General features: G+C 39.9%; 1 protein-coding gene across 6 annotated transcripts in view; it reads right to left on the bottom strand.

Moving 5' to 3' along the window:
- The window catches only part of RPTOR (regulatory associated protein of MTOR complex 1), a 405,549-nt gene that overhangs the window by 208,702 nt on the left and 170,824 nt on the right, over positions 1–26,023 (bottom strand). For all 6 annotated transcript variants that reach the window (XR_006417225.1, XM_044456423.1, XM_044456421.1 and 3 more), the window contains exon 7: positions 5,608–5,667. Coding sequence is in view for 5 of the 6 variants with exons in the window: in XM_044456423.1 (XP_044312358.1) it covers positions 5,608–5,667 (60 nt within the window). In the remaining variant the exon portion in view is untranslated. The remainder of the gene's footprint in view (positions 1–5,607; positions 5,668–26,023) is intronic.

Consider the following 26,023-nt stretch of genomic DNA (forward strand, 5'->3'; position numbering starts at 1 on the left):
CAGCATGACTGCAGCCACCCCCCCCCCCCGCACACAACTCCAAAGGGGCCCCCCCCCCCCCCCCGAGCATGACCATGATCGTGCAGGGAAGATGGGCGCGATTGCAATCATCACCCAATGCGGAGTTCACAACCTGAGGCATTTTTTTTCTGAAATTTCTGTTCGCGACCCAATTGGTCTTGAACTGAGGCATTTGTGAGCCGAGGTATCACTGTATTGGAAATACTGTGACAGCAACCACAAGGCTTCAGAAGGGGAAAGTATGATACTACCCTTCTCCTCCTCACCTATGGCAGAAATAGCAACAAGGTAATTGAGCAGGTAGGTAAATGGAGGGGAGGGTAGAAAGAAGGAAGAGGAATTTTTCTTTGGCTCATATTAAAACTCCAGAGTCATAATGCTCACCACATGGCTCATAAGATGATCAACTGCACCCCTCTTTAGATGGTGGATATGAAATACTAGTAGAATGGATGTAAATTGCACAAGGATAAACTTAGTTCATGTTGTCAAGATTGTTTGCTAATAACAATGTGAAAGCAAGACAGAGGACCCTGGCTTGTGAAACCTCTTCACAAGAAAGCCAGGAGCAATAATGTAAACTGGAAATCACAAAGAGAAATCACAAAATCATGTGATAGGAGAAATTAAGATCTGCAATCAGAACATGTTTATTCAGTTATATAACTCTGTCATGAAATTTTATTTGTATGGGGGTGATGACAAGACAGCATCAGATGCTGAGGGGGAAGGCATTGCAAAATCAGAAACACTATGTCTGTGGCAGAAATTGCCAAGAAAACGATGGCAACTATTTATAATTGCCTGCTACCTCTACTTAGTTATTTCCCACTAAAGCTTTTGAGCCTTGGAAGACCATGGCTGACTGCCAAGACCTGGCGTTTAAGACTTCACAGTCAGAGCTGTTTTCTGTAGGAATTCTGAGTCAACTGTGCTAATTTGCAGTAGTTGCCAAACTGTGCGATTACTTTTATGATAATAAAGTTTAAAGAGAATTACAAGAAGATTAGAGCAACTGCAGTATACCAAGATTTCTTGTCAATGTATTTCAATGACACCCGTGCACCTACACTGCATTCATTACAATTATACTACATTTAAGCTTTTTTGTTTCACCATTTTTTGCCTGATAGAATGGGAACAGCCACATCAAAATATAAATCCGTAACTTCTGTGGTCCTCAGAAAACTTAGGAATGCTTCTAAAGAAAAGACAACCCAGAAATCAAATTACTGCACCACTGTACTTAGATACAAAACAATATTCTAAGGAAAGAAGGTTAAACATTCCAAAAGCATAATCATATGCATCAGAAATCTCAGAAATGATCTGTGACCTTTATGTCCTTTAGGGACATTACAAAAATATATAGTGTGAAGGTTCACAGTTTAACCTCTCAGTATTTAGGTTTCGATTGCATCAACTAAACTTTTGGGGGATTTTGGGTGGGGGAGGGAATCTTACCTGTTCTTATCATGTCCCTACAGGAATGCATATATGCAACTCGTATAGAAGGTAAACAAAGGCTAAAAGCTGTGCTGGTAACTCATACAAAATAATAAACCATCTTATCTTTAAAAAGAAGAAGTGAAAAACAAGATATCAAAGATGCAGAGGGAAGTTTAGACCATGAAAGAGACTTATTGCAGTGCCTGATGAGAGTCATTGCTTAAACAAACAGCTGCAAACTTTCTTTCTGCAGTGCTGCAGCGATGCAACCCACCTATCATCTGTGCCGGTGCACTTCATCAGGCCTGCAGCAATGCCTACTCCACTGCTGCATGAAGGGCAGAATGCATATTCAGCTGCAGACATGCTGCAATATCAATTGTCACTCATCACAATCTAAGCTTTAATAAAGCACCTTCACTGCACCATCTCACTATTAACACCTTCCAGGCATTTCTGGTTAATTGGTTATTTTGTCAAACATAAAATGTTGCTTATTTTGCTAGACTTAAAAAGACTCAGAGAAAGAGATTCAGTATTATTACTTTCTGCACTACTGAACTATTTCTGAAGTACATGTGGTACAAGCTCCCTAGGAGCTTGAAAAACTGAGTATTTCACAAATCCCTTGATATTTTTAATATCTTGTACAAATTCCATGATGTTAACATATACTCTCTGCATTCTGTATTTTAGGAAAAATAATAATATATAAACAATAATCATCCAGACTTAATTTTCTTAACCTCCACAACCAGTTTTGAATAAAAACCTACATGCTTCCCAGGAATAACACCTTTGAAAGACACAGGGCTAGTCTGCACACTGAAACAGCCAACTGCGGGATATTTAAGCCACAGTGTGTTGCATGTGAATGCAGTTTGTATCATTTGAACTTTGGAACTGGCCATGGGTTCTGTGAGGGTTGTTTAACCCTTGCATAATCCCCAGTCCCTGAGTTCAAATGATATGACAAGTCATGGTTCAGCCTGAATATTCAGGTTGGCACTCATCAAGGCTTAAATAAGCCAAAATAGGAGTTAAGGCAATTGTGCAAACCCAGTCTCTAGTTACTGATGTTTACAATGTTATATTGTGCTATCCTTCCCAGTAAATATATCTAAAGATACATTTAGAGTTGTACAGTATCTACTTTTTGATCTTTGCATATTAACAAACAATTCTGAGATTGTCACTTTATTTATATACTTTTTATATATATGCACACATCAAGTTGATTCAAGTTGGTGTCTGTCAGCTCTTTCATTCAGCAGAAACCTCCACAGCAGAACAGCAAGCAAGGACATTTCTGTCAATACATCCTCCCCACCTCCCACAGTATTCCTAAGGGGTCGGTCAGTCTGTCTGTCTGTCAGTGTGTGTGCATTAAGGTGTACTAAGTAAACAGGCTTCAACAGTTACACTTGCCAGAGTGAGAGTGGTGCCTCCATTCGTGAGCTTCCTTGAAAGCTGCAAAGGTAGGTGAGGGCTGCATTGGCAGCTGTGCAGTGATTCCTGCCATAGTTCCAAGTTGGAACAAAGAATAGAAATGGTGTGGCCACTGTATGGACAAGCTGCCCTACTGCCTTGATTACCCAGAGTCCAACCAGCGGCCCCCCAAGGCCCCTTTCCTATTCTGTGAAAAGAAGAGAGCAGCAGGTGCATCTTCAGCTATTGTTCAATCGCACATATCTCTGCTAAGCAGTGGCTGAAATCAGCATACCTCTTCCCTGAAACAGCATAATTCCACTCCTCTTTCATGCAACCAAAAATGATGGACCCTTACAAATAACAATAAAAAAGACAGACTTCTGCCCTGAGGTGCTTACATGCTAAAATTCTGCACAGAGAGAAGCAACAGAACTAGGAAAGGAATACAAGCAAGGTAAATAAAGGAAAACTGCATGATTGGTTCAGTTACAAGTATTCAGGCTTAGTTTCATATGGGATGATGATTCGAGAACTGAGCCAAAGGCTCGACAGAAAATGTTGGTTTGAAAAGAGAGAGGCAGTATCAACATAGCTGCAGTGGGAGTGGGTCCCAGAAACAGAGGACCCTAAAGGAGAAAGGATGGAGGTATTGGGAAGCTGAACATGTCCTGCTTATCAAGTGCTGTGGAGCTAGGGAAGTGAAAGCTGCAGTTAAAGATATATTAGAATATAAAGTCAATCAGGAAACACACAGCTGAAGGTAAGATGGCACTTGTATGAAACTGTGACGCATCCACACCTCAGGCCTTTTTCAAGAGAACATACTGTATATACCAGCGTATAAAACAACCCATGTATAAGACAAGGTCAATATTTTGGGCTGTTTTTCAGGTGTTTGTCATATGTCAGATGTATTAGATGACCCCCAATTTTTGGTTTGCTATTTTCAGTTTCAAGGGGCTCTTATCCATTGGTATATACAGGTACTTATCATCCAGAAGTTTCTAGACTTTTGTGACATCGTGCTATCATATTCTAGCTAATAGTCACATTACCTCTCCAATTTGGAAGTCAACGGCACCCTGCAAGAGAGCTGCCTGGCTGGGGTTGGTCAGGGAGGACGGCTGGCACCAGCACTATGCAGGGAGCAACCAGCAGGGGGCTGGGCAAGAGGGAAGAGGCCCACGCAGGCAGCACTGCATCTCTGCACAGACAGCAGCACAAGGAATGCTCCCCTTCCCAGCTGCCGCAACTGGCCCAAAACAGTACACTGCCTCCTCCCATGAGGGTGGGGCAGGCATGGGACCGGGCCCTTGGCCATGCACAAAGCTTGTGACACAACACAAGATGAGTCCCTCCAGAACCAGTAAAATGTTTTTTTTTTAATGAGTATTAATAAAAATTAACTTTACTATTTATTCTTTCTTAATGATCAATATAATGTGGTGGAAAAAATTACTCTTGATTTTTGCCTATTTCTGGTTTCAAGGGTTGTTTTATAACTAGTATATATAGTATATACACCAATCAGAGTGGCAGCACTTGGGGGTTGGGGAAACAAAACAAGAGCTTTATGCCTATATAGAAGCCTCTCAGTGGTTTTAGCTAAACGTTTCCATAAGTGCTTGGCCTATCTAATTTTGCAGAGTGGAAGAAGGCACTCAAAGATGAATGATCAGCTTTGCCCTTGAAGTATATTGTTGAATAAATTCTATTGTATCAGGGATTGACCCTACCAGAGTTACTTAAATTCTTTTGATCTAAAGGGCTCTCTTTCTAGTTGGTTGCTACTCTACCAGTTCCCATGCTATGGCTGGCAATTGTATCCAATCTCATGCCCTCCCACACTTCTTTTGGCCTTCCACATTTGTTTCCTGCCAACATCCAAATTCTTATGGAACTTAAGTGAAAACCTATGTACATTCCAGACTTGTGAATGCCTGAACATATGTTCAGAGCAGGGGAGAAAATGAATTCCGCAAGTCTCAAAATTAGGCATGTTGAACTTGCACTTGTTTATAAGTGGAATGATAGCTTGAAGCATACAAAGATGCATTCCAAGATATCATATCAAAGCTAAACGAAGATGCATACAAATCATATCACTACACTGTACCACACCACACCACCACCACCACCAGGTGATTGCAAGGATTGCCTTGCAGCAGAAAAACACACTGCCTGTTTATTTCTTGCTCCACTACTTTACATGGTCTTAGAATATGCTGCTCTGATTTGGGTTCCTTTCCTTACAGAAAATAATTCAGATGTCAGTCCTTTGACTAAACTAGCCTTTGCCGACTTGGCACCTTCCAGATGTGTTAGACCACAACTCTTTTAGCCAGCAAGGCCATTGCTGATGGATGATGGGAGCAGCAACACAACACACCTGGTGGGTAGGAAGCTGGGGAAAGCTGGACTACAAGAACACTCTTGCTCTTTCGCTGTTGCATTGAAAAGCAACCACACTACTAGCTGCTTCCTTGTGTCACTTTGCCACAGCAGTTGTGAAAAACAGTTTCTTTCAATTTTGCATAGGTGAGCAAATCATTCTACTGAGGTACATACCCCAGACAAAACAAAACCATTCAAGAAGGGAAAATTCCTAATTACGTAGAAGCTTACTTGCCCTGCCACATCCTTATTTAAGAAAAAAGATAGCTAGGCAAAAAGCAATGGTTTTAAGGACTCAAAAATCATGCTTACTTCTCTATTAAATCCAGTGTGACTCCTGGTACCAGTCTCACACTCTTCTGCATGCAAAACCTGCAAGGAAAAGAAGAGATTAAAAGTAAATCACACCAATTGAATACCTAATGACAGGTTATCCAAGTGTTCTCCGGCAGAAAATAATTCTTCCTAGAATACTTTAAAAAAATATACATGAGGGTGAGAAAATTTTGCTACTGCAAGTAGTATGGAATGCACAGCAGGTATGTAATGCTTTCCAACCAAATCAAGACTATGTATTTCAACTACAACATGTTTCCCTAAAGATGGGGGTGGAGATCAATGCAGTGAACAGTTCAGTAGTTCGCCACAACTTGTAGAGGGCAGAAACAAAACCTTAAATAACAGCAAAATAACATAATAATGAGCCACAGTACCAGGGTTCCCCAGAGAACAGACCCCAAGGACCAAAAGAAACATTGCTTTAAAACTGTATTTAGCAGCTAAGTCTTTTTTCCCATTTATATTCTTGTGTAGGTACAGGGGGTTCAATCCAGATTAGGACCCGAGAGCAGAAGACTTTTACATTCTCAGTGTGACTGTGCACCTATTCCAGAATAAAAACAGTAACTAGACATGGATTTGAAGTAACATATATTTCAACTTGAAGGAAGAAGCAATGGGGAGTAAGTCAAGAAACCAAAGTATGGAATGCATGGAACTATGTATTTATTTTTATTTATAATATTTATATTTATATAGTTTGATATAAATGCCTGTTTATAGTTTATTAATAAATGCAGTTTCTTTGGAAGGGATGGGGCAGTATTCAAACCAAAATAGTTTCACAGGTGCTTCCAAATATCTCAGACAATAAACATTTAAGATATGGCTTGCAGACAAAGATTTAGTAGTGGTTCTATTTTCCAAATTGTTATGGATGTCAGCTCTCTTCCCATCTCAAGCTTGCGACCTCATATAACTCCTCCCTCCCTCAGTGGCCTTTCCCTCCCTGCTCTGGTGCACTTCATTGAGCCAGTACTTAATTTCAAGGAAAAGTAATGACAGGGTTCAAGCCTTTATAGTTAACAGCATCCTTAGACCAAGAGGTTTTTACTCAGTAGTGAGAAAGATACAACCTGAACTTGTTCGGGTCACAAGTTTCACTTCATATGCTCCAGGTTTAATGTGTGACGCCAAAATAGATGCTAAGGCTCATGCCAGCTCTCTTCTCTACCCCCTAGTTTTCCTTTGCCTGCTGCCTTCTCAGCCTTCTAGTTCCTCCTTTCCAAGAATTCTGGTTTTTGTCTGCTGCACTTTTCTTTCCAGAATCAAAACAGTTCAGCTATTAGCAGCCAGAAACTGTTCTAACTACTTAAGAGGGTTTGTGATACTAGGGCAGCTTAACTGTGACTGCCTAAGGCTTTACCACCACTGCCAAACACCTAATTGCATTATGACATGGATATCGATTGCCTAATGCAACAGTCACAGAACTTCTGCTATTTGATGTTTATTTTGAACAATTTGTGCACTAATTCATTTTGTAAAGTATTTAGTAAATGTGATGCCATTCCTGCCCACAGGGCATCAGTCAGTACCTTTCAGTCAAGGAATGTTTTTCTGCAAAAGATAGAAATGTGCTTCTGTACCACACAAATGCTTCATAATTCTGAATTTCTTTACCTAATCACCAATTTCAGTCATTTACTGTATGAACTTGAATCTTTTCCTCTCATCTAGCCAAACTTCAAGGAATAGTAAAAGAATTTTTGATACAGCTACTTCCTGCTATATATATATTAGCTTTACAGTGTGCACATATAGTGTGTGCACAAAGTCTTATTTCATATAATTTGTGCTTATGTTTTTGTTATGTATATTTCTTGAGGATGGAGCCAACTAGGTGGTTTTGGGTCTGTCAAAAATTTTCAGCTCAACCTACCTCACAGGGCGAGAATAAGCTTGAGAATGGGAAGAGGAGTATTATGTTAAGCTGCTTTGATTTCTTTGTAAGAAAAAAGATGGGACATAAATCTAATAAATAAAAAGATATATTTTTAAAAGCAATGACTGCATTTCTGTGTGCGCGTGCGGAGCGGGGGGTGCTTGACCAAGTTTTTATTTGATGTCCAACTATTAAAATTCTTTGGCTGGGGTCACAAAACTGATGCATGCACAATGTCCTACAATTTTAAGATCAATATTAACCAGGATGTACTAACTGAAATGCCACTGCAGGGTATCTGCTTGATGGTCACTGACTTGTTTGAAGCCTGGTAATACCTGAAGGTCCTCTATCACTTGAGCTCACCTGGTTTTAAAATATGAGACAATGACATAAAAGAGGTACTACAGTTACTGGCCAACCAATTGTTTCTTCATCAGTGACCTCTCAGGTCTTGCCAAGTTATACATCCAGAGCCTAGGTGTTACGATCTGCCTCAAGGGAGAGTGCCCTTGTCATGAGTTAACAGGACCTGTGCCTTTTTTCCCCGAAAGCAGCTCTCTGGCCTGTGCTTCAGGAGCAGTAGGTTCTAGATGAGCATATGCTGGTTTAACAGTGGCAGGCCTCCCACACACCTAATGGAGCTTGGGAATGTCATTGTGTCAAGTGCTTCATTCAGTTGCATTTCTTTCTTTCTAAAGGAAAACAAAGTGCACATCTGGGGTCAGCTGTAATAAGGTATTTCCACACATTACGAAGCTGTCAGTTTGCTTTCCTCCTCAGGGGCACTGAACAAAAACATACAAGCAGGATGTAAATAAAGCTGAGACTTCAGAAATTTCACAGGGGCCTTCAGTTTCTCAAAGGAAGCAGAATAATGAATCAGATCAGGCTGTTTTTGATTAGTAAGGAAAACATCCTTTTTCTAGGACAGTTCACCATGGACCTGCATGGTATTTGGCATAATGGCACAAGCTCAGCAGGCATTTTCATGTTAAGAGAGCTGCAACTGCCACAGGTCTGCTATCATACTTCAGAACAGATTAGTGAAGGAAATGCTCCTAGTCCTCTGCTTTAATGAGCCCCTGCTGTCTCCAGGCTATGTTTGCACAGGGCAAACTAATTTATACCAACCTTTCTGTTAGGGATCCTCTGCATTTTCTCTCATAAAAAGCAAAAACAAACCCAGCTTGTTTGCTTATACTGATTTGCTTTCTTCATCCACAGCTTCTTCTCAAATAACAAGCTATTCTGCCATACTAACAAATTATTTTGCCACAGTATCAATGCAGGAGGAAATGAAATAGGTCATGGCATTATACAAATAGCTCAGTAAATGTGAATGACAGAGATACAAAAGTACAGCACTCAAATGGCTCAAACAAACAAAAACCCTATATGAGAACGACAATGTTCAGAAGCTCTTAACACATTAAATTTAGATTTTGGGTTCCAATCTAGTTATTTTTTTAATGCAGCAACTTCAATTGTTTATTTTAATACTTATTATCAACAATACTCTGTTGCAGAAATGCTTTTTTTTTAAATCTTAGGACAAGGTGGTATTTTTCTTTTGTTAAGAGAGGGAAAATAGTCAAAGGAAAAGTACTGCAGAAAAAAAGTTTAATTTTGTTGTTAGGTGCTGTCAAGACATTTCCGGCTTATGACAACCCTATGAATGAAAGTCCTGCAAAATGTCCTGTCCATGACAGCTCCATTCAGCTCTTGCAAGTTCAAGACTGTGGCTTCCTTTCTGGAATCAATCCATCTCCTATTGGGTCTTCCCTTTCATCTTCTATATCAGGCTTACCCGAACATGATTGTCTTCTCCAAGGAGTCTTGCCTTCTCATGATGTGTCCAAAGTATGACAGCCTCAGTTTGGTCATTTTTTCTTCTAAGGAAAGGTCTGGCTTGATCTAGGACCCACTTGTTCATCTTTCTGTCAGTCCCGGGTCTTCACAGAGCTCCCCTCAAGCACGATGTTTCAAACACTTCCGTTTCCTTCCTGCCAGCTTTCTTCACTGTCCAGCTTTTCACACTCATGTATTGTGATAAGGAATACAATAGTCTGGATGATCTTGACTCTGGCCCCCAGTAAAAAGTATTTACACTTGATGATCCTTTCTAGTTCCTTCATTGCTGCCCTTCCAAGTCTCTGTCATCTCTGAACTTTTTAGCTACAGTGTCGCTTTCAACTGAAGACAGGGTCGAAGATGTGAAATCTTTCACAATTTTGATTTTTTTCATAATTAACAATAAACATATGTAATTCTTCTGTGGAATGATTTTAGTTTTCTTAATATTCAGCTACAGTTCTACTTTTGTATTTTCTTCTTTCACTTTTTTAGGGAGTCATTTCAAGTCATTGCTGCTTTCTTCCAGTAGTGTATCATCTACTGAGGAAATCAGTCAATGAGTTTCCGTACTTATATGATCAATTTCCTCTGAACGAAATTAATCTGCATCTTGGAATGGACCATACTCACCCCCCTACTACCAGACTCTGTGCTCCTTTCTGACACAAAGTTTTTGCAACATGAAGATGGTTCACAGCCAGTCATGGTTTATAGATAATGATTCTTGTTAGTATATGGATAACAACAAAAACTAGTATTTCAATTCATATAACTTGCATGTTAACATACATGAGAAAAATTACCAGTGTTCTGAGCATTGTTTTACACAATTTTATATGCTGTGATGTCAATACATTTAGCCTCCCTAATATCTTTTTAAAAAATGAAGTTCCTGAAAATCTCTGAATTAGTTTTTTACGTTTTGATTGAAAATCAGAAGCCTAGATTGTATGTCCATCTGTTATTAAAAAACAAAAACAAAATCAATAAAGCAGAACCTGGCACCATAAATTTACAAACAACCCTGACAAGTAAGCAACCAATCAATTTTCACTGCAGCACCAAATCAGGAAAGGCAAAGTATAATTGCAACATAAAACTCTGTTTCCTTTAATCAGAAGTGACAACTTAACACAGCATTGACCCCATTTAAAAATACAGAATCATACTGAGAGAAACAGTGCTTAGGAGTTAAAAATCCTATTCAAGTACATTTTATACTGTTATACCATGCAAAATGCTCTCATGTGCACCATTTCGAAAACTAGTTATTAAATGGATCTGAAACTGATGTTATTGCAGAGCTTTGAATCTCAACTTGCCTGGTGGCACAAACTTGCTTGAGTTTCCATAATGTCAGTAAAAGAAGAAAGCCGTTAATCCTGGGTTCTTGCAGAGCTGCAAGGAATTTTAAACACAGCTGGAGAATACACCAGGAAGTTATCAGTGCCAGTTGTCCTTTTGATATCAAAAGGCAGGGGGATACCCTGCCTTGAATACCTCCACATATTTTATTAAAATACCCCGGCCTTATTTGTCTTTAGTCTAAATCCCAATAGATTTTTCCTTCACAAAATGCTAACTCAACATTAATCTCTTCAGAGTTGGACTAGTGCCGAAATGAAATGAAACAGCGTGTATATTCTAAGGAGGTCAGTATTTGCTCGTCTCTAATCTCCCATCTTCTACAGTTGGGAATGTTCTACACATACAGTCATACACATATACACCAAATCCTGCAGATGTGCTTAACTGTGGGTGGATTATGTTTGATGTTTCCAGATAAGAACTGTAATAACTTGAGCAGAGTAGAACCAGTCTTATAAGTTTTAATTCCATTTTCATTATTCTTAAAAATCACGTGGTCCTTTTGAAATTTCAGCCAATTTTCAATACTGTCCTGGATGTTAGAAAGAAATGTACAAAAGCAATGCTATTCTCAAACACTTTGCAAGGCTCCAGGACACTGTGCACTAGACAGTGGTTTGTTGAACCTTGTCTAGCAACTACTTCCAATAATTCTCCTTTAGAGTACCTCTGGGCCTCCTCCCTGTGGGAGGGCCCTTTTGGAGACAGGCAAGCCTCTTCTCTGTCTATCACCTTTCTAGTTGATTGGCCTGTCTCTCCCAACATCATGTCATGGGGTCAAGAGTCATATCAGGTTTGGCTAACTGCAGGAGTTTTTCTCCCATGCCTCCTCCCGCAAATTTTGATTATTGTCAACTTCCTCCTGAGCACGTGGTGTAGGTGCCTTTGAGATAAGCCCGTCTACCTCTTCCATTTCAATGTTTGAGGATTCTGGGTCCCGGGGCCCCTCCTCATCTGATGAGTCTGAATCTGTCTGCCTTGAAACATGCACCAAGAATAACTGCACCATTCCCAACAAAAACTAACAATTATTAGGTTTCAACCAATAAAACTTATTTAAACTATGGGCAAAGAACTTGGCCATTTCCAGACTTGGTAACCACATTTTCATGGTGTGCATAAAACAGGATGGAATGGTTGATAGGGAATATCCAGGTTTGACTGCTGCACACCATGAAGGAAGGAGAGAAAGGGGCTCTATGTACAGAGAAAACACACATTGTGTCAGAGGCTTGTCTGACAGCACTGTTAATCCAGTTTTGTTAGGCAGTTTCCCTGAGCTTGGTCAAACAAATGTGTGGGCAATATTTCACTAAATTGTGCGTATTTCAGCATATTGAACCAAAGATTTATCCAAATTAGGCCTCCATATCCCTCCCTCTCTGCTCATGTTATTATGCTCAGGGCTGGAACTTGTAGAACTGTTCCCAGTCAGACAAGACTGGGGAGCACTTAGACAGAAGGACTCTGCTTAAGCTTTAGTTCAGTGAAACTGGGAAGCTAGGGTGATGTAGTGGTTAAAAGCATGGGACTGGGACTCAGGAGATCTGGGTTCTGTTGCCTAAGCCATGGAACTAACTGGATGACTTGGGCTAATCACAAACTCTTAGACCAACGTACCTCACAGAGTTCCTGTTGTGAGGATAAGTTTGAAAGGAGAGATTTATGTAAGCCTCAAGTTCCTTTAAAAGAAAAAAGGCAGGACATAAATATAACAAACAACTTTGATTAGATACATTCAGTGAGAGCACAGTTGCCTTGCTCCCAATGTTTGGCAGTTTCCTGGAGCTGTGCCCTGGAGCTAGTTTAATGATAGCACACTACTTTGCAGGTTTAAAAATCAGCTTTTGTGGACTTTTGTCCAGCCCTAAGTTATAAAACATATCTAGAGGTTGCAGAAAAAGCTATGCGATTTGTCTAACTGTTCCATGAAAGGTTCCACCCTCAAACACATGGACTATGTCACAAAACCAAAACTTGTGAAAATTTGGTTCAGCTACACGAAAAACAGTGTCTTCTCAATTCCACTCTCATATTAAGTGTTCCCTTTTAATTAGAGAACTATGCATATCTACAAAGTGCTCTTTTCAATGAATTGACTCAGATAAAATATATCTGAAAATTAGCCATCTTAGGAAAAATAATATTTTCTATTCACACCTTCTCTCTTCCCAGTTCCTTTTGTGTATATCTCATTCTGAAATATCTTCTGTATAAGCTGGACTTTGCTTTCCTCTTATGACATGCATACAATTTGCCCTGCTTCGCAGAAGTTTTATAAAAGTTTGTAGGAAAAACTTTTTTTCTTTTAATGTCAAAAAGCTCAAATTTTCATGCCCTGAAACTGGGAGAAAAAATTCAGGAGGCGAACCAATTACAGAGTGGCAATTACTGGCACTTAGCAATTAGGTGTGAGGCAGGAGTTATTTTGGACATTTTCAAATTAGATGCTTGCAATTTTGCACAATCAAGAATAGGGAAGACAGCCTACAGGTGCCTCTCATCTTGTCATTTTAAAGTTACAACCTGGGGGTGGATTTGTGAGTAAGTATAAAGAAAAGGCTTAATTTTACTTTTCATGGCAGCAATGCCTATTCAAAGTAAAGACCCAAGAGCATGTTAAAGTTGCTTCCTAACGGCTATGTCCTACACTTGTGAGTTTTTAAAGAACTAGTAGACTCCTGATCCTTTTTGTATCTTTCACCAATGGTTTCAAGGATGGAGAACTGTTTGATTGTAACTCCCACCAGCTCTAGCCAGTATAACCAATGTTGATGAATAATGGGAGTAATAGATCAATATCTAGAGGGCCATACCCCATCCCTGTTTTCTGGGGTGAAAGTGAGCTGAAACAAACAACTGAACTTTATTATGTCCAAAATCACTGCACTGAAAACAAAACAAAATTAGTTATGCCATTATTCAGACATTTGCTTTTTATGTTACTTCTCAATGATATTGTTCACTTTTCTAGTTATGCCTGTACCATTAAGCTGTACAGAAAAAAAAATTAGTCATGCATGGAGCTTCTCTTGGTTATACACGAATTCCACATAGCAGTCCACCTCCTAAAGTTGGTAGCCAGCTATGAGGACATGCTGTTGCCATCCATGCACAATTCAAAAAGCATTATCTTACCTGGAAAGCTAAATTAATAACCCATTACTGTTTGATAAAAATTGCTTCCAAGGGCAGTGGCTAATGCAGTCCCTGAGCACCAGTCAGACTTATTCCAGTCACAACAGGAAATTAGCTAGAGTTTTCTAATGTAACCAGAAATGAACTGAAATGGTTATTTCCATAATGATACCAGTCTACTGACCCATTCCATGTCTTTTCAGTAGAAAAGTCAGCTCATTTCTGGGGTTGTTCTAGCCTCCTATCGTACAGATGCTAAGTTCTGCTGATACAACATAAGCCACAGTGAGTGTGCTGTTGAAAGGACAGATAATCAGACTCACTGTGGGGTGTCACCCACCTCCTTCCCTGAGCTGCACTCTTCTAATTTCTTGAGCACCTGATAGGTCTATTTCTGTCGTGCGTGCAGACTCAGAAGAGTCCTGGACGCGCACACAAGAGGAAACTTCTCATGAGAACCAGAGTGTTGATGAAGAGCTATTTCTGGTGCCAGCAGAACAATCTGTACTCCCCCGCTGCACAGACGATGGGAATGAGAATAAACTAGATAAGGAGATTCAGGAAGAAGTCAAAACAGAGGAGCATCAAGAGACCAATTTGGCTGTTGATGGGGAAACAGTCTCACAAGTTGTTGATATGGGATGTGGGAACTGAGATAACAGGGAAGGAACTTTTGAGGATGCTCATTCTCACAGGTGCACATGCAGATTGAGACTGAATAAGAGACACAGGGAAAGGGGTCACAGCGCCCCACCTTTACAAGGACTACCCTGAACGGTTCATAAATGAGAGGACAACTTCTTAGCCTGTGTGACTGTAATTGCAATACTATGTAGAATAAAGACATTTGTAGTATGAACTGGCGTGATTGCTTTCGTTTCTGTGTTTCTTGATAAACAAAGGAATCAGTTCCAAACTGGGACCAGGCAAGGCAATCTGGCACTGGTGGGAGACTGGACAAGTTCAACAAAGACAGTAATCTCTCCCCACCCCCATTTTTGCTGCTCTTGTTGAACCTGTCCAGTTCACCATCAATACCAGATTGCCTTGCTGGTCCCAATCCGGAATTGATTGGCTTACTCACAGCTGCCCACAACCAGCTGTGAGGACCCTTTTCTGGGTTCTGATGACACACCAGTCCACCACTGGACAAAACAAACTCTACTACAGGCCATAGGCTCTGAGATTGGTATGTTAAAACAAAACAAGCTACCTTAAAGAAAGCAATCTGGGTTCAGATGACATGACCACCCAGCATGGCTTGGTGCTATGAGTAGTCAGAACATTCTGCCAACAATGACATCATGCACCAAGTTTCAGTACTGTCCTAATTAATGAAGAGTTCTATTATTTACTGTAATTGATTAATAGATAGCAACAGTTATTACAATATTAAGCTGACTGTATCTGTGGGTGGGGGGAGATGTTAAGAACAGGCAGGAGAGAGATAATCTCAGACTGGTTGTTGAGCTGACTACAATAAATACAGGCAGAACCAGTATAGCTACTATTGTTTCTTTAAATGCAAAGAAGGCATCTGACCAAATTAATTGGAAATGTATTATAGCTACACTGACAAATTTCAGTTTCCCTGCAGATTCTCTCTCTCTCTCTCTCTCTCTCTCTCTCTCTCTCTCTCTCTCTCTCTCTCTCTCTCACACACACACACACACACACACACACACACACACACACTTGTTTGCCGCCCCATAGTCAGAGGTTCTCTGGGCAGCTTGTAGTGCCATCATAAAAATACAGTTAAAATAAATAACAATCATAACTAAATACTAAATAAAAAAGTCTTAACTTGGCATTGGAAGCAAGAGGGTGCCAGTCGCACCTCCCTTGGAAGGGAATTCCAAAGGTGAGGTGCGACAACAGAGAAGATGCTTTTCCTCACCAATTCCCCCCTCACCTCATTTGGGGGTTGGTTCATGAAGGAAGGCTTCCACTGATGACCTGAGTGGTCTGTTAGGAATATATGGAAACAGGCATTCCTTTAGATATCCTGGTTTCAAGCCATTTAAGGCATTATATCTTAGCATAAGCACTTTGAATTGGGTCCAGGCAATGACAGGCAGCCAATGCAATTGGCAGACGACCAGTGTGATATGTTCTCTAGAGTTGGTCCTTGTTAGTAACTGTACTGCTTTTGGGATTAAATGTAGTACCTAGAGCGTCTTCAAAGGCAAACCCACATAGAGTGCATTACAGTAATCCAGGCAAGAGGTTACCAGCACATGGATAACTGTGGTGAGGCTCCACTCATCCACGTAAGAATGTAGCTGGAAAATAAGCCTAAGCTGATAGAAGTTGCTCCTGCCCACCAAGGCCACCTGATAAACAACTGAGAGCTCAAGGTCCAGGAGCACCACCAAGCTACAAACCTTATCCTTTAGGAGGTTGCACAAACCTGGATCTTTAGTCCAGGATTGTTTGACAATTTCCTAGTTAGACCAACAGACTGCCCACCAACAGAACCTCCATCTTGTCTGGATTGAACTTTAGTTTATTGGCCCTCATCCAGTCCATTACTGAGCCAAGGCACTGGTTCAGGACAGTCACTGCCTGTTAGATAAAAATGAGAAGTAGAGCGGGGTGTCATCAGCACACTGGAGTGTCAGCATAATGGTGTCACTTCAGACCATACCTCTGGATGACCCCACTCAGCGGTTTCATGTAGATGTTAAAGAGCATGGAGGACAGAATGCAGCCCTGTGCAACTCCATGGCACAAACGCCATGGCACAGAGTGACAGTCCCCCAGCTCCACCAACTGGAGAAAGTCCGTCATATAGGAGTGGAAACACAGCAAAGCAGTGCCCCCAAACTCCCTGTTTGTTGTGAGGTCGTAACTCACGTCTCCAATTAACTCACACAGCAGCCGGCAGTGAAGCTAAAGACTTTTATTGCTATTCACTACAAGATTTACGATGTGACTGATAAGCTCTAATAACAAGCCCCTTACAGTTACGTTGCTCCTTCCTTTCTGAGCTACCTCAGGAGACCACGTGGCATCAGACTTTCCTGTCTCACCTTTCCGTTCGTGGGTGGGACAGACCTCTGTCCTGTCATTGTAATTGGACTTGTCACCTTAAAGTCCTCCTAATTTGGGCATTTGCCAAATTCCCCGTTTTGTCTTCTTGTTCTCCTGAACTCTGCTCAGCAGCTCCAAAGTCGGGGGGGGGGGGGCAACTTGTTCAGGCAGCTCAGAGCTATGATGAGAGGAAGCTACTCTTTCAGATGCCTCCCCATCAGTCTGCGGGGAGGCTATTTGCTCAGGGGCTAAGGGGTCAGGCTGTGGAGAGGTTACTTGCTCAGCAGTCTCAAAGTCAGACTGCAGAGGGGCCATCTGGGCACTGGGCCTCAAATATAAGTCCCCTTGTTCCAATGCCTGACTCTCACTGTTGGCTCCTGCCTCTTCCTCATGAGTAGATGTCTCTGTCGGGCCATCACACAGGACACTGTCCAGCCAGCCTCTCCAGAAGGATACTATGATCAATGGTATCAAAAGCCAGTAAGAGATCCAGGCGAATCAACAGGGTTGCACTCCCTGTCTCTCTCACAGCATAGGTCATCCCACAAGGTGACCAAGGCAATTTCTGTTCTGAACCCAGACCTAAAGCCTGACTGAAATTTCTGAAATGGGTCAAAATATATATTGAACCTCAAGTGCTAGAGTTAGGACAATGGTTTTTTGTCCACTTTCTTTTTACTTGGGAAATTATCAGCTAGGGATGTCCACTTTTCCCACTGATATTTGATCTGCCTTTCGAACAAAATGTCAATATTCAGGGATTTCTGCTTAACTGTTTAAAAGTTACATTTCTTCTTTATGCTGATGACATTTTATTGTTTATTTTGAAACTCCAGTTGTCTGTTCCTGCTTTGACACAGATGATTAATACTTTCAGTTACTTGTCTGGGTATACGGGTCAACTAATCAAACTGCAAATTGATGTCGATTGGAGATACTATATCTAATAGTTTGGTGACTAACTGGCAATTCAGACTCAGCCCAATTTTTTTAATTTAAAGAATAGTAATTCTAAGAAATATATCTCAAATGATTAAGCTAAATTTGAATCAACTGCTTAAACATGATTTTATGAGATATCGATATATAGGCATTTTAATGCTGAATGTATGGAGTTGGGTAAATACACTGAAGATTAATATAATCCCTCGGATTGTTTATGCTTTACATGGGATTCTTCTATTTATACCTAACAAGTATAATTGGTAGTTTAACACTTCAGGGGCAATCCAAAAGGCCTATTTATTTCTGGAAGAAGTCAGGTGGGTGGAGCTCACATAGGAAAGCTCAGTCACCCCACTTCTTTCAGAAACAAGTGTTTCCCCTCATTTTTGGGCTTTCTCTAGAAAGCACTAAATCTCCTTGATACAGGTGTTCAGTTCAACTTGTGCAACAGAACTGACAAGAACCACTGCTTGTAGACAGGGCCAATCGAACAGAAGAATCAGTAGGGCATAGGAGTCCTGTTGGATTCTGCTTTATGTCTCCATCCAGTTCCTGCATGTCAACAAGCCCCATTAGTTCCCAATGCTTTAGGAAAGCAAGGACAGGCAGTCAATTGTTTTAATAAATGTGAAAAAGAAACATTAATGTTTCCACCTACAAATGAAAAAAGGTCCATACAGTGCAGATTAGGTGACTGGGTTGTGCAAATGATGAGCTTTGGGAGTTAGTACAGTAGCATGTTCTTCCTAGAGCAACTAGAGATGCTTGTATCAAAATTCTTCATCCCAAAATAGGAACTTCAGTGATTTGTAACACTTGCATCAAATACCAAATGAGCATTATAATTCAAACTTCTCCTCTACCTTGGATGTATTAGGCGCTATAGAAAACTCAATTTTACTCCTATCTGCAAGTTTCCAACACCTTTCTGAACTGTACTATTCTGGTAGTAGCAGCAGAGAAGAAGCGAGATCGCTTCCTCTTCCCTCTCCTCTCCCTCCCCCCTCTGCCATTGTTAGAGCAAAGCAAAATACCAAGAGCCCTGGGAAATGCAGTACAGGTTTCTCTGCATTCTTTTCTGGATAACAGGATATTTTGTGAGTCTAAATCTTTCAAGATCCTGATTGAACCCTTTCAGCATTACATTATATTAGTTCATAGCATATTTTCTGAAGTTTATTGTAATGTAAGCTCATGTACACAACATTTTATATGCATGTGAAAGGTTGACATACATACATATACCTACCTCTGCACAAGCTTAGTAACATTATAACCAATTCTTTCTGCCTAATTAAGAGGAAAATATAGACAATTATATAATTCAGTTCTTGCTATGAAAAATATTCCCCTATTACCTGTTATAACCCTACATCTTGGTGACCTACTTCTAGCAGAGATAAAGTTTATGCTGTGACTCAGGATTTAACACCAAATGTTCTAAAAGGTCTACTTAAAAGGTCTGTTGCCCTTATTATTAATGAGCTTGCCATGCAGCCATTTGAGAAGCAGTGATCTTTATATGCTAATCTCAGATGGCTGCAAAATTTAAACAGACCTCCAGTCTTCTAGCATGTAGTACATGCAGAGAATGACTCCCTTGTGAAGCATTGAATATTTAGAGCCTCTAACACATAATGAGGGAAAGAAAGCTTCTCCCTCCCAAAATCAGTCCTCATATTATTCAGACAACTCAGCCTGGATACGCCATGCAATACCAGTAAATTCTAGCCTTGTAATTCTCAAAATAAAAGTTGTGTTTCTCTACCAAGATGAAAGCAATAATCTGGAGAAAGCACTACAATATTTTCACTCTCTTTAGAAGTCCAATTACTCCCTGGGTGGGGGCGCAAGTGCGTACATATTCAGGCATATTTTGTCTGTGGTCTGAATGCCTGGCTTCTTCCTTTCCATTCCAGTGATACAAATGCCTAAAAAGTAGGGATATCCTTTCATGGACAATTTCCATTCATCTAGTTGTGAGCTGCAAAACCTAACTTGGAGTGCAGGCAACTGCTGTGTGGTTATCTGCTCTGACAAAACGGCTTCAATATTTGTTAAGTTCCCTTAAATACATAAACAGATTTTATAGTATATTTGAGTTTGGAAGGGAAGGATTTGGCAGTGGATCTTTTCAGATATGTCCTACACATATGCGCTCAGCAAGCAACCCAATGATGTGCAGCAAAAGTTTTTCCATATAAAATGTTCTAAGTTTTATGCTTTATTTTTTCACGGAAAATTTCCATTAACGACAATGAATGTACATGACCATTCAACAGTTGGCAAGCATAGCAGCAAATACAACAGTAGGCAGTTTCTACACAGCAGAAGAAGTAGCAGGAAGCACACAGCAGTTTCTAAGTTGAAGATAAATGGTGGTCAAAATATCACACACAATCATTTGGGTTACTAATGTTTGCTAGAATGTTAAGGTTTTCAGTACCTCCCCTTAAAAAGAAAAATTAAATTAAGAGACGTAAGCCACATGCTACTGGGCCAGTTCACATGTTTAAACAATCCAGTGTGGCTTAAATCAGTCATGATGGGTTGCTTATACTGTTGGCACATACTGGGTACAATTATCATTACCCACCTTGCCATGGCTACTTGTGCTATCTGGGAATAGCTTCTCTGAGGGCAAAACAAATTAAATAGACAACCAACAGGACATAGATTGAGCATTCCTTCCCCTTTAAATGAACCGTGCCACCTGGGTTCAGATGGCACAACATGCCACACCCAAGTAGGTAATTAGGCAATGGCACCTGGCACCCACCAACATATGCCATCTATTTAAAAAAGACATGGTGGGTTAAATCACCGTCTTTAACCATTTACATGTTTTCCCCCTTCAAAACTCAAGGTCAAATACTTGTGTTATTCTCAAGTAGAAAAATTAAGATTTTAGCTTTGTTTGTTTTTTTAACTAAATACAAACAAGGCAAATGTGCTATATTAGATCACTCCCTAGTACATCCAAAAATTTTCTGAGGCAAGCTGAAAATATTCTGATGCAAATTAACCCAGGTAAGTCATGCTATTTGCCTGGGGCAATATTTTCTATGCAAATTATCTAGTAAACATAGGAAAATTGCCCAGAAAATTTTACAATTCAAAATTTTCCAGAAAAACCACATCGCCAACTATATCACTATCAATGCACAAGTCAGTGCACCCTCATTTTCTTCTACTAGCTTTGTCCATGTGCTCTCCCTTCCTACACATAGGTCAATTCAAGCTATGACGACTAAACACAATATATAAATATAAATAAATAAAGTTTATTTATTACATTTCAGTATCACTCAATAGCTGAAGCTCTCTGGGCAGTTTACAACAATTCATCAAACTCTTACCTTTCATTACCATCATATACACTGGCTATATTATTATATGATAATATTTAATATGTATAAAAATGAAAATTCCTGCAAAATTGCACAAAGAATTGATTCCTAGAAACAAAACTACTATGATTCTGCCAATATGTATGATGCAGCTTTGCCAAATACCATTCTGAAAGATTGCAGAACTACTAATTTAAAACACACATTTTCTTTGTCTCCTAGTACAGGAGCCAGATGCTGTAAAAATACTACATCAACAAGGCAGCAGCCAAGTAGCAATAAGAGCATCCAGAAAACACATGATTTACACATGAACTGCAAATGCTAGGTAAAGTTATGCTTCTGAGGGTTCTCCAAGCTGTGGCAAGGTTACCAACTTAATTTGGAAACTATGAATCATTTGCTAAAATGGGAATGAGAAAATTGTGAAGATGTTTGTTTGTTATATTTGTATGCTGGTCCATAGCCTGAGAGCTCTCTGGGCAGCTCACAAAGATGTGAGGTTTAAGGAATATTGGGCTGGTTTGCATGATGAAATAAACCACTTCATCTATTATAATACAACAGACCATGGCTTATGAGAGGGCTGTTTAACCCTTGCATAACCCATGGTCCCTGGATTTGGACAACAAAACAAGCCATGGCTTGAACATTCAAAATAGCTGATGGCAAGTGCTGCAGCATACCATGGTTTATATAAACCATGGAGGACCATCTTGTCATGCAACTCAGGTCAGCAACTTAGACAATCTGTGTACAGGGAGCAAGGACAGGAACAATCCACCACAGAACAGGGAGAGTGACAGATCCTGTCTAAAATGTAGACGGAAAAACGGAGTTTGGATGAGAACACAACGCTTTCTAATTACTGTAATCCACTCAGAGTACTTTGGAAGAATTAAGTTTGATCTTAGTCAATTGTTTAGTGGTTATCATTTACTAGATTAGAGCTGTCATAACAAGTATTACACTCTTACCCAACTCAGGCATTTTTATTTCTTTTAGCCAAAGAAAAACTAACCTGTACATTCCAAAACTATTATTCAGTAGTCACACACACAGGATTGCACAAGAAAGTTCAGGATCCCAAACAATTACTTTTCACATCTTCACACCTACTTCCCCTCTTTTCCCTCCCTAATTCCTATGCAGAACTGCAAGGAACTTCATTAATTGTAGATGTATTTTTATTTTTTATTTGTTTATTTAGTTAAAATAAAAAGAGAAAGGATGGAATTTAAGAAACAGTCCCTTTAATTCATGATACCCCAGAAGCTGGATGTAATAAAACAGCACAATGGAAAAAAATAGCTCACTCATAATCCAAAGGTCAATACTTTCAACTTCCTTGACTCCCATAGAAATGGATGCAGAAATCTGGATTTAGAGTCTATGGGCATATATTCATATTACATTTGACATTAAAGGCCTGTGACCTCCTAGTCAGTCTAACCTAAAGCCAGCTACTTCAAGTTTTGCCTGCTGAAAGGATTATCCATTCTGGAAGTTCTGTTAAGTAAACAAGATTCCTTTTACATTATAATCCAAAGTCACTTCAGTTGGAGACACATGTTAAGAGAGATTGCCCTATGGTTTCCATGAATGCTACTGTTCCTGCCAGAGGTAGTGACATTACTGGTTAAATGCCAGACATTTCTTGGGAAATTATGGAACTAAGAAACTACTACAGATCTGATTGATTGATTGATTGATTGGGACCATTAGGAAAAAAAAACACTTCTCAACTTTTCAACTGTGCAATTTAATGTTTGATTTTAAATGTTACAATGTTTAAAGATGATTCAGGCAGCACAAGATGTACATGCATCTTTCTCTGTGTTGTGCTAATCAGTCAAAATAGTTAATAATTGTTCCTTGTACTGGCTGATAGTTTTCTGCAAACACATGTAATTTCAAAATATAGTGGAGATATAGGGAGAAGGGTCTCAGTTCAGAGTCTAGTTGTGTCATGATTTCCTCCCTGCATGGAATTGCTATTGATCATGGTAGTACAGCCATATGTAGAGGGAGCAAAAATTTAGAATTCCAGTGCTCATCCAAATATGGGGGTTGAAATTGTTGCAACGAGCTCATCTAGGGTTCGGTCTCAATACAGTTATTATGATGATGGCTACTTGCCAGACTTCAAAGAGCATCAAGCTGACTCACTCAACCGAGAGCATCCACGGCAGGTGTTGAGTGTCAGATCTTGCCTTCCAAGACAGATGCCTTCATTAGCAGGTCATCATTTGCCTTACCCAGCAGCAAAGCAGTCCTCACAGGTGCTACAGTGGCTGCTAACTCACGGGGCAACGAAGAAGAGTGATCTTGTGTGGCAGCAAGCTCTCAAGGCAACACAGAATGACTTCTCGCACTTCAGTTTTCCTGGATGCTTCCACTGCCTCCAGAGCTGACTTCTAAATGACCTCAAATGGGCTGAGTGAGTTCTATGGTGCTGCTTTTAAAAGCTTAGAAGCGTAGGCAGGATTCAACTATTTGCCCCTCCTTCTGGGCAGAACAGAAAGAATGTTTGCCTGGGGGCGGTTGCTGTTGCACTTCACATGCTTGTGAAACAGTACCTCTAAACACATATTTAACACATAAAGCAGGATCAGGAAAGCACAAAAAAAAAAAAAAAATACAAGAAGGAAAGAGCAATAGGGGAAAAGAAAGAAGAAAAAAGGCATACAGGTTTTGAGTTAACAATGTACAAAGGTCCCAGAAAAAAAAACCTCACAAGTCAACTACAATTATGACCAAAAACGAATGGAGGGAACAGGGATCTGTGCAGTAGGATATTGGGGGAGAGTTACTGCCAAAATTCTTCAGCTGTCCTGAACTGAGGTTCCATACAGGCCCAGAGCCCATACTGGGCCCATTTTTCCTGCAAAAGGTTGTGGAAACAGATTCTGTTTCAAGATGAAGAGGAGAGGTTAGAATCCACAGCTGAAATACTATGGCCAGTGGAGCCAAGCTGTTGTTCCCAGGCTGTGGGAAAGTTTAAAGAATATGCTAATATGGGGTGTGTTGGCCTTCCATGATCATTTCTAGGATACAGTACCAGGCTAAGAGGGCTGACTAGTCAAGAAACGAAAGATATTCCAAGCAATTGGCCCTTAAGCAGAACAATCCACCTTAATGCTGTGGTTTGCTCATTTTAGTTTGGAAGGTAGGAGAGATATTCCATTTGGAATCAACTTATCATTAAGCCACGTTCCCCAGTGGCCCATATTCTAACTTTGCTTGTTTCTCTTGTCATTGACTTTTGCAATATTCTTCATTTTTTATATTTAATGTTTTTATTTATTTTAAAGCCAGCTTTGCTGGCCAATTTTAACATAATAAAAACTTTACTTAGAATGCTTTTATCCTGGTCTGCCTGGAAGGACAGGAAGAACCACCACAACAGTGATACAGAGACAACGAAGAATAACTCTGGGTTTTTTGCCCCAACACCCCAGTATAACTCATTTGGACATCACATCTAGGGACAGGATGTCCATGGATTGTTTCTCACAGAGGAAGTGGACAAACAGAAACCAATACACATATTTGCTCCCACTACATTTGCTAATGTGCAAGCCGGGTTTTATTCTTTCCCAATACTGGAAAGGAGGCAGTGAAATTGTTAAAATCACAGGAATCTGCCATCTGGATGACACAAAAGAAAATGTTCCATTTTTCAGGTATTTTAAAAGTTACAACTATCCTGTTTGTGCACACATTGTTCTATATATATGGTATTGCACATAGGCCATTCAGAAGAACTTCTGTTTATTAGTTTGACTTTGATTTATCCCTTGATGCTTCCCAAAGTGAAGTATTGGGCACAGGTTGTTGCTAAAGCTTTGCAGGTTTAGCACTGTAGGGAGCAAGAGAATAGGAAAGAACTCAGGAGTTCAGCCTCAAACAAAGGCAAAATGTTCTTGATGGGACCACTTAAAAACAAGGACACAACCTTGACACTGAGAGAACTAATCATCATCTCTCATCCTAACCTACTGACAGAATCATATAGAAGAACATATACACTGCCCAAAGCGCCTTGAAGAAAGCACATGCGACAAAATAAATACGTAATAAAAATGTATTTGTAGCTTTAAAAAAACAGATATATTAACGCCTCTTTGTACTTAAGCAGTGTATTGAACTAGGCATAAGAATCCTAACAATTAAATGGAAAGTTGCCTCTGTACCTGCCCCAATAACTTTAAACATCAACCCATTGTGTACACATGCTAAACCCAAAGTAAGATATTCAAATCTCTACAGGAAATCTGGGATAAGCAAAGTCTTCAGAGGTATTCTGCATATTGCAAACTCCACTTACCACCTGACTCCCCAGTGTACTATTGGAGCTGCAGAAATATGTTCAAAATATGCAGACTTAGAAACAATGAATATGGGAACTAGGTTTAAATATTGCCATTATTTATTTGTCATACTGTATTGATTCAGGCGCTCATGTACAACAATGTATTATTTGCTCACTCTTCATTTACTGAATAGTGTCAAAACAAACTGAAGTTATATAAATATCATTAAGTTGTGTCACAAAACAAGAGACTGAAAAAAGACAATATTCTAGAATATTTATACTATACTAGGATATTGCTTAAAACACTCAGATGCTAGGAATCTTAGCTTTCAAACAATGCAATCCCAAACCAAAAGCACTCCCTGTTAGCATTCTGGTAGTACGCTGCAATTTTTGGATGTCCTTGTCACATTTGGCTGGCAAGTGATATCTTTGTCCTCAAATTATCACAGTACTTTCGATCACATAGTTTTCTTTTCTTAAACCCTCTGG

The sequence above is a fragment of the Varanus komodoensis genome, unplaced genomic scaffold (assembly GCF_004798865.1).
Source record: "Varanus komodoensis strain SLA01 unplaced genomic scaffold, ASM479886v1 scaffold84, whole genome shotgun sequence".
NCBI lineage: Eukaryota > Metazoa > Chordata > Lepidosauria > Squamata > Varanidae > Varanus > Varanus komodoensis.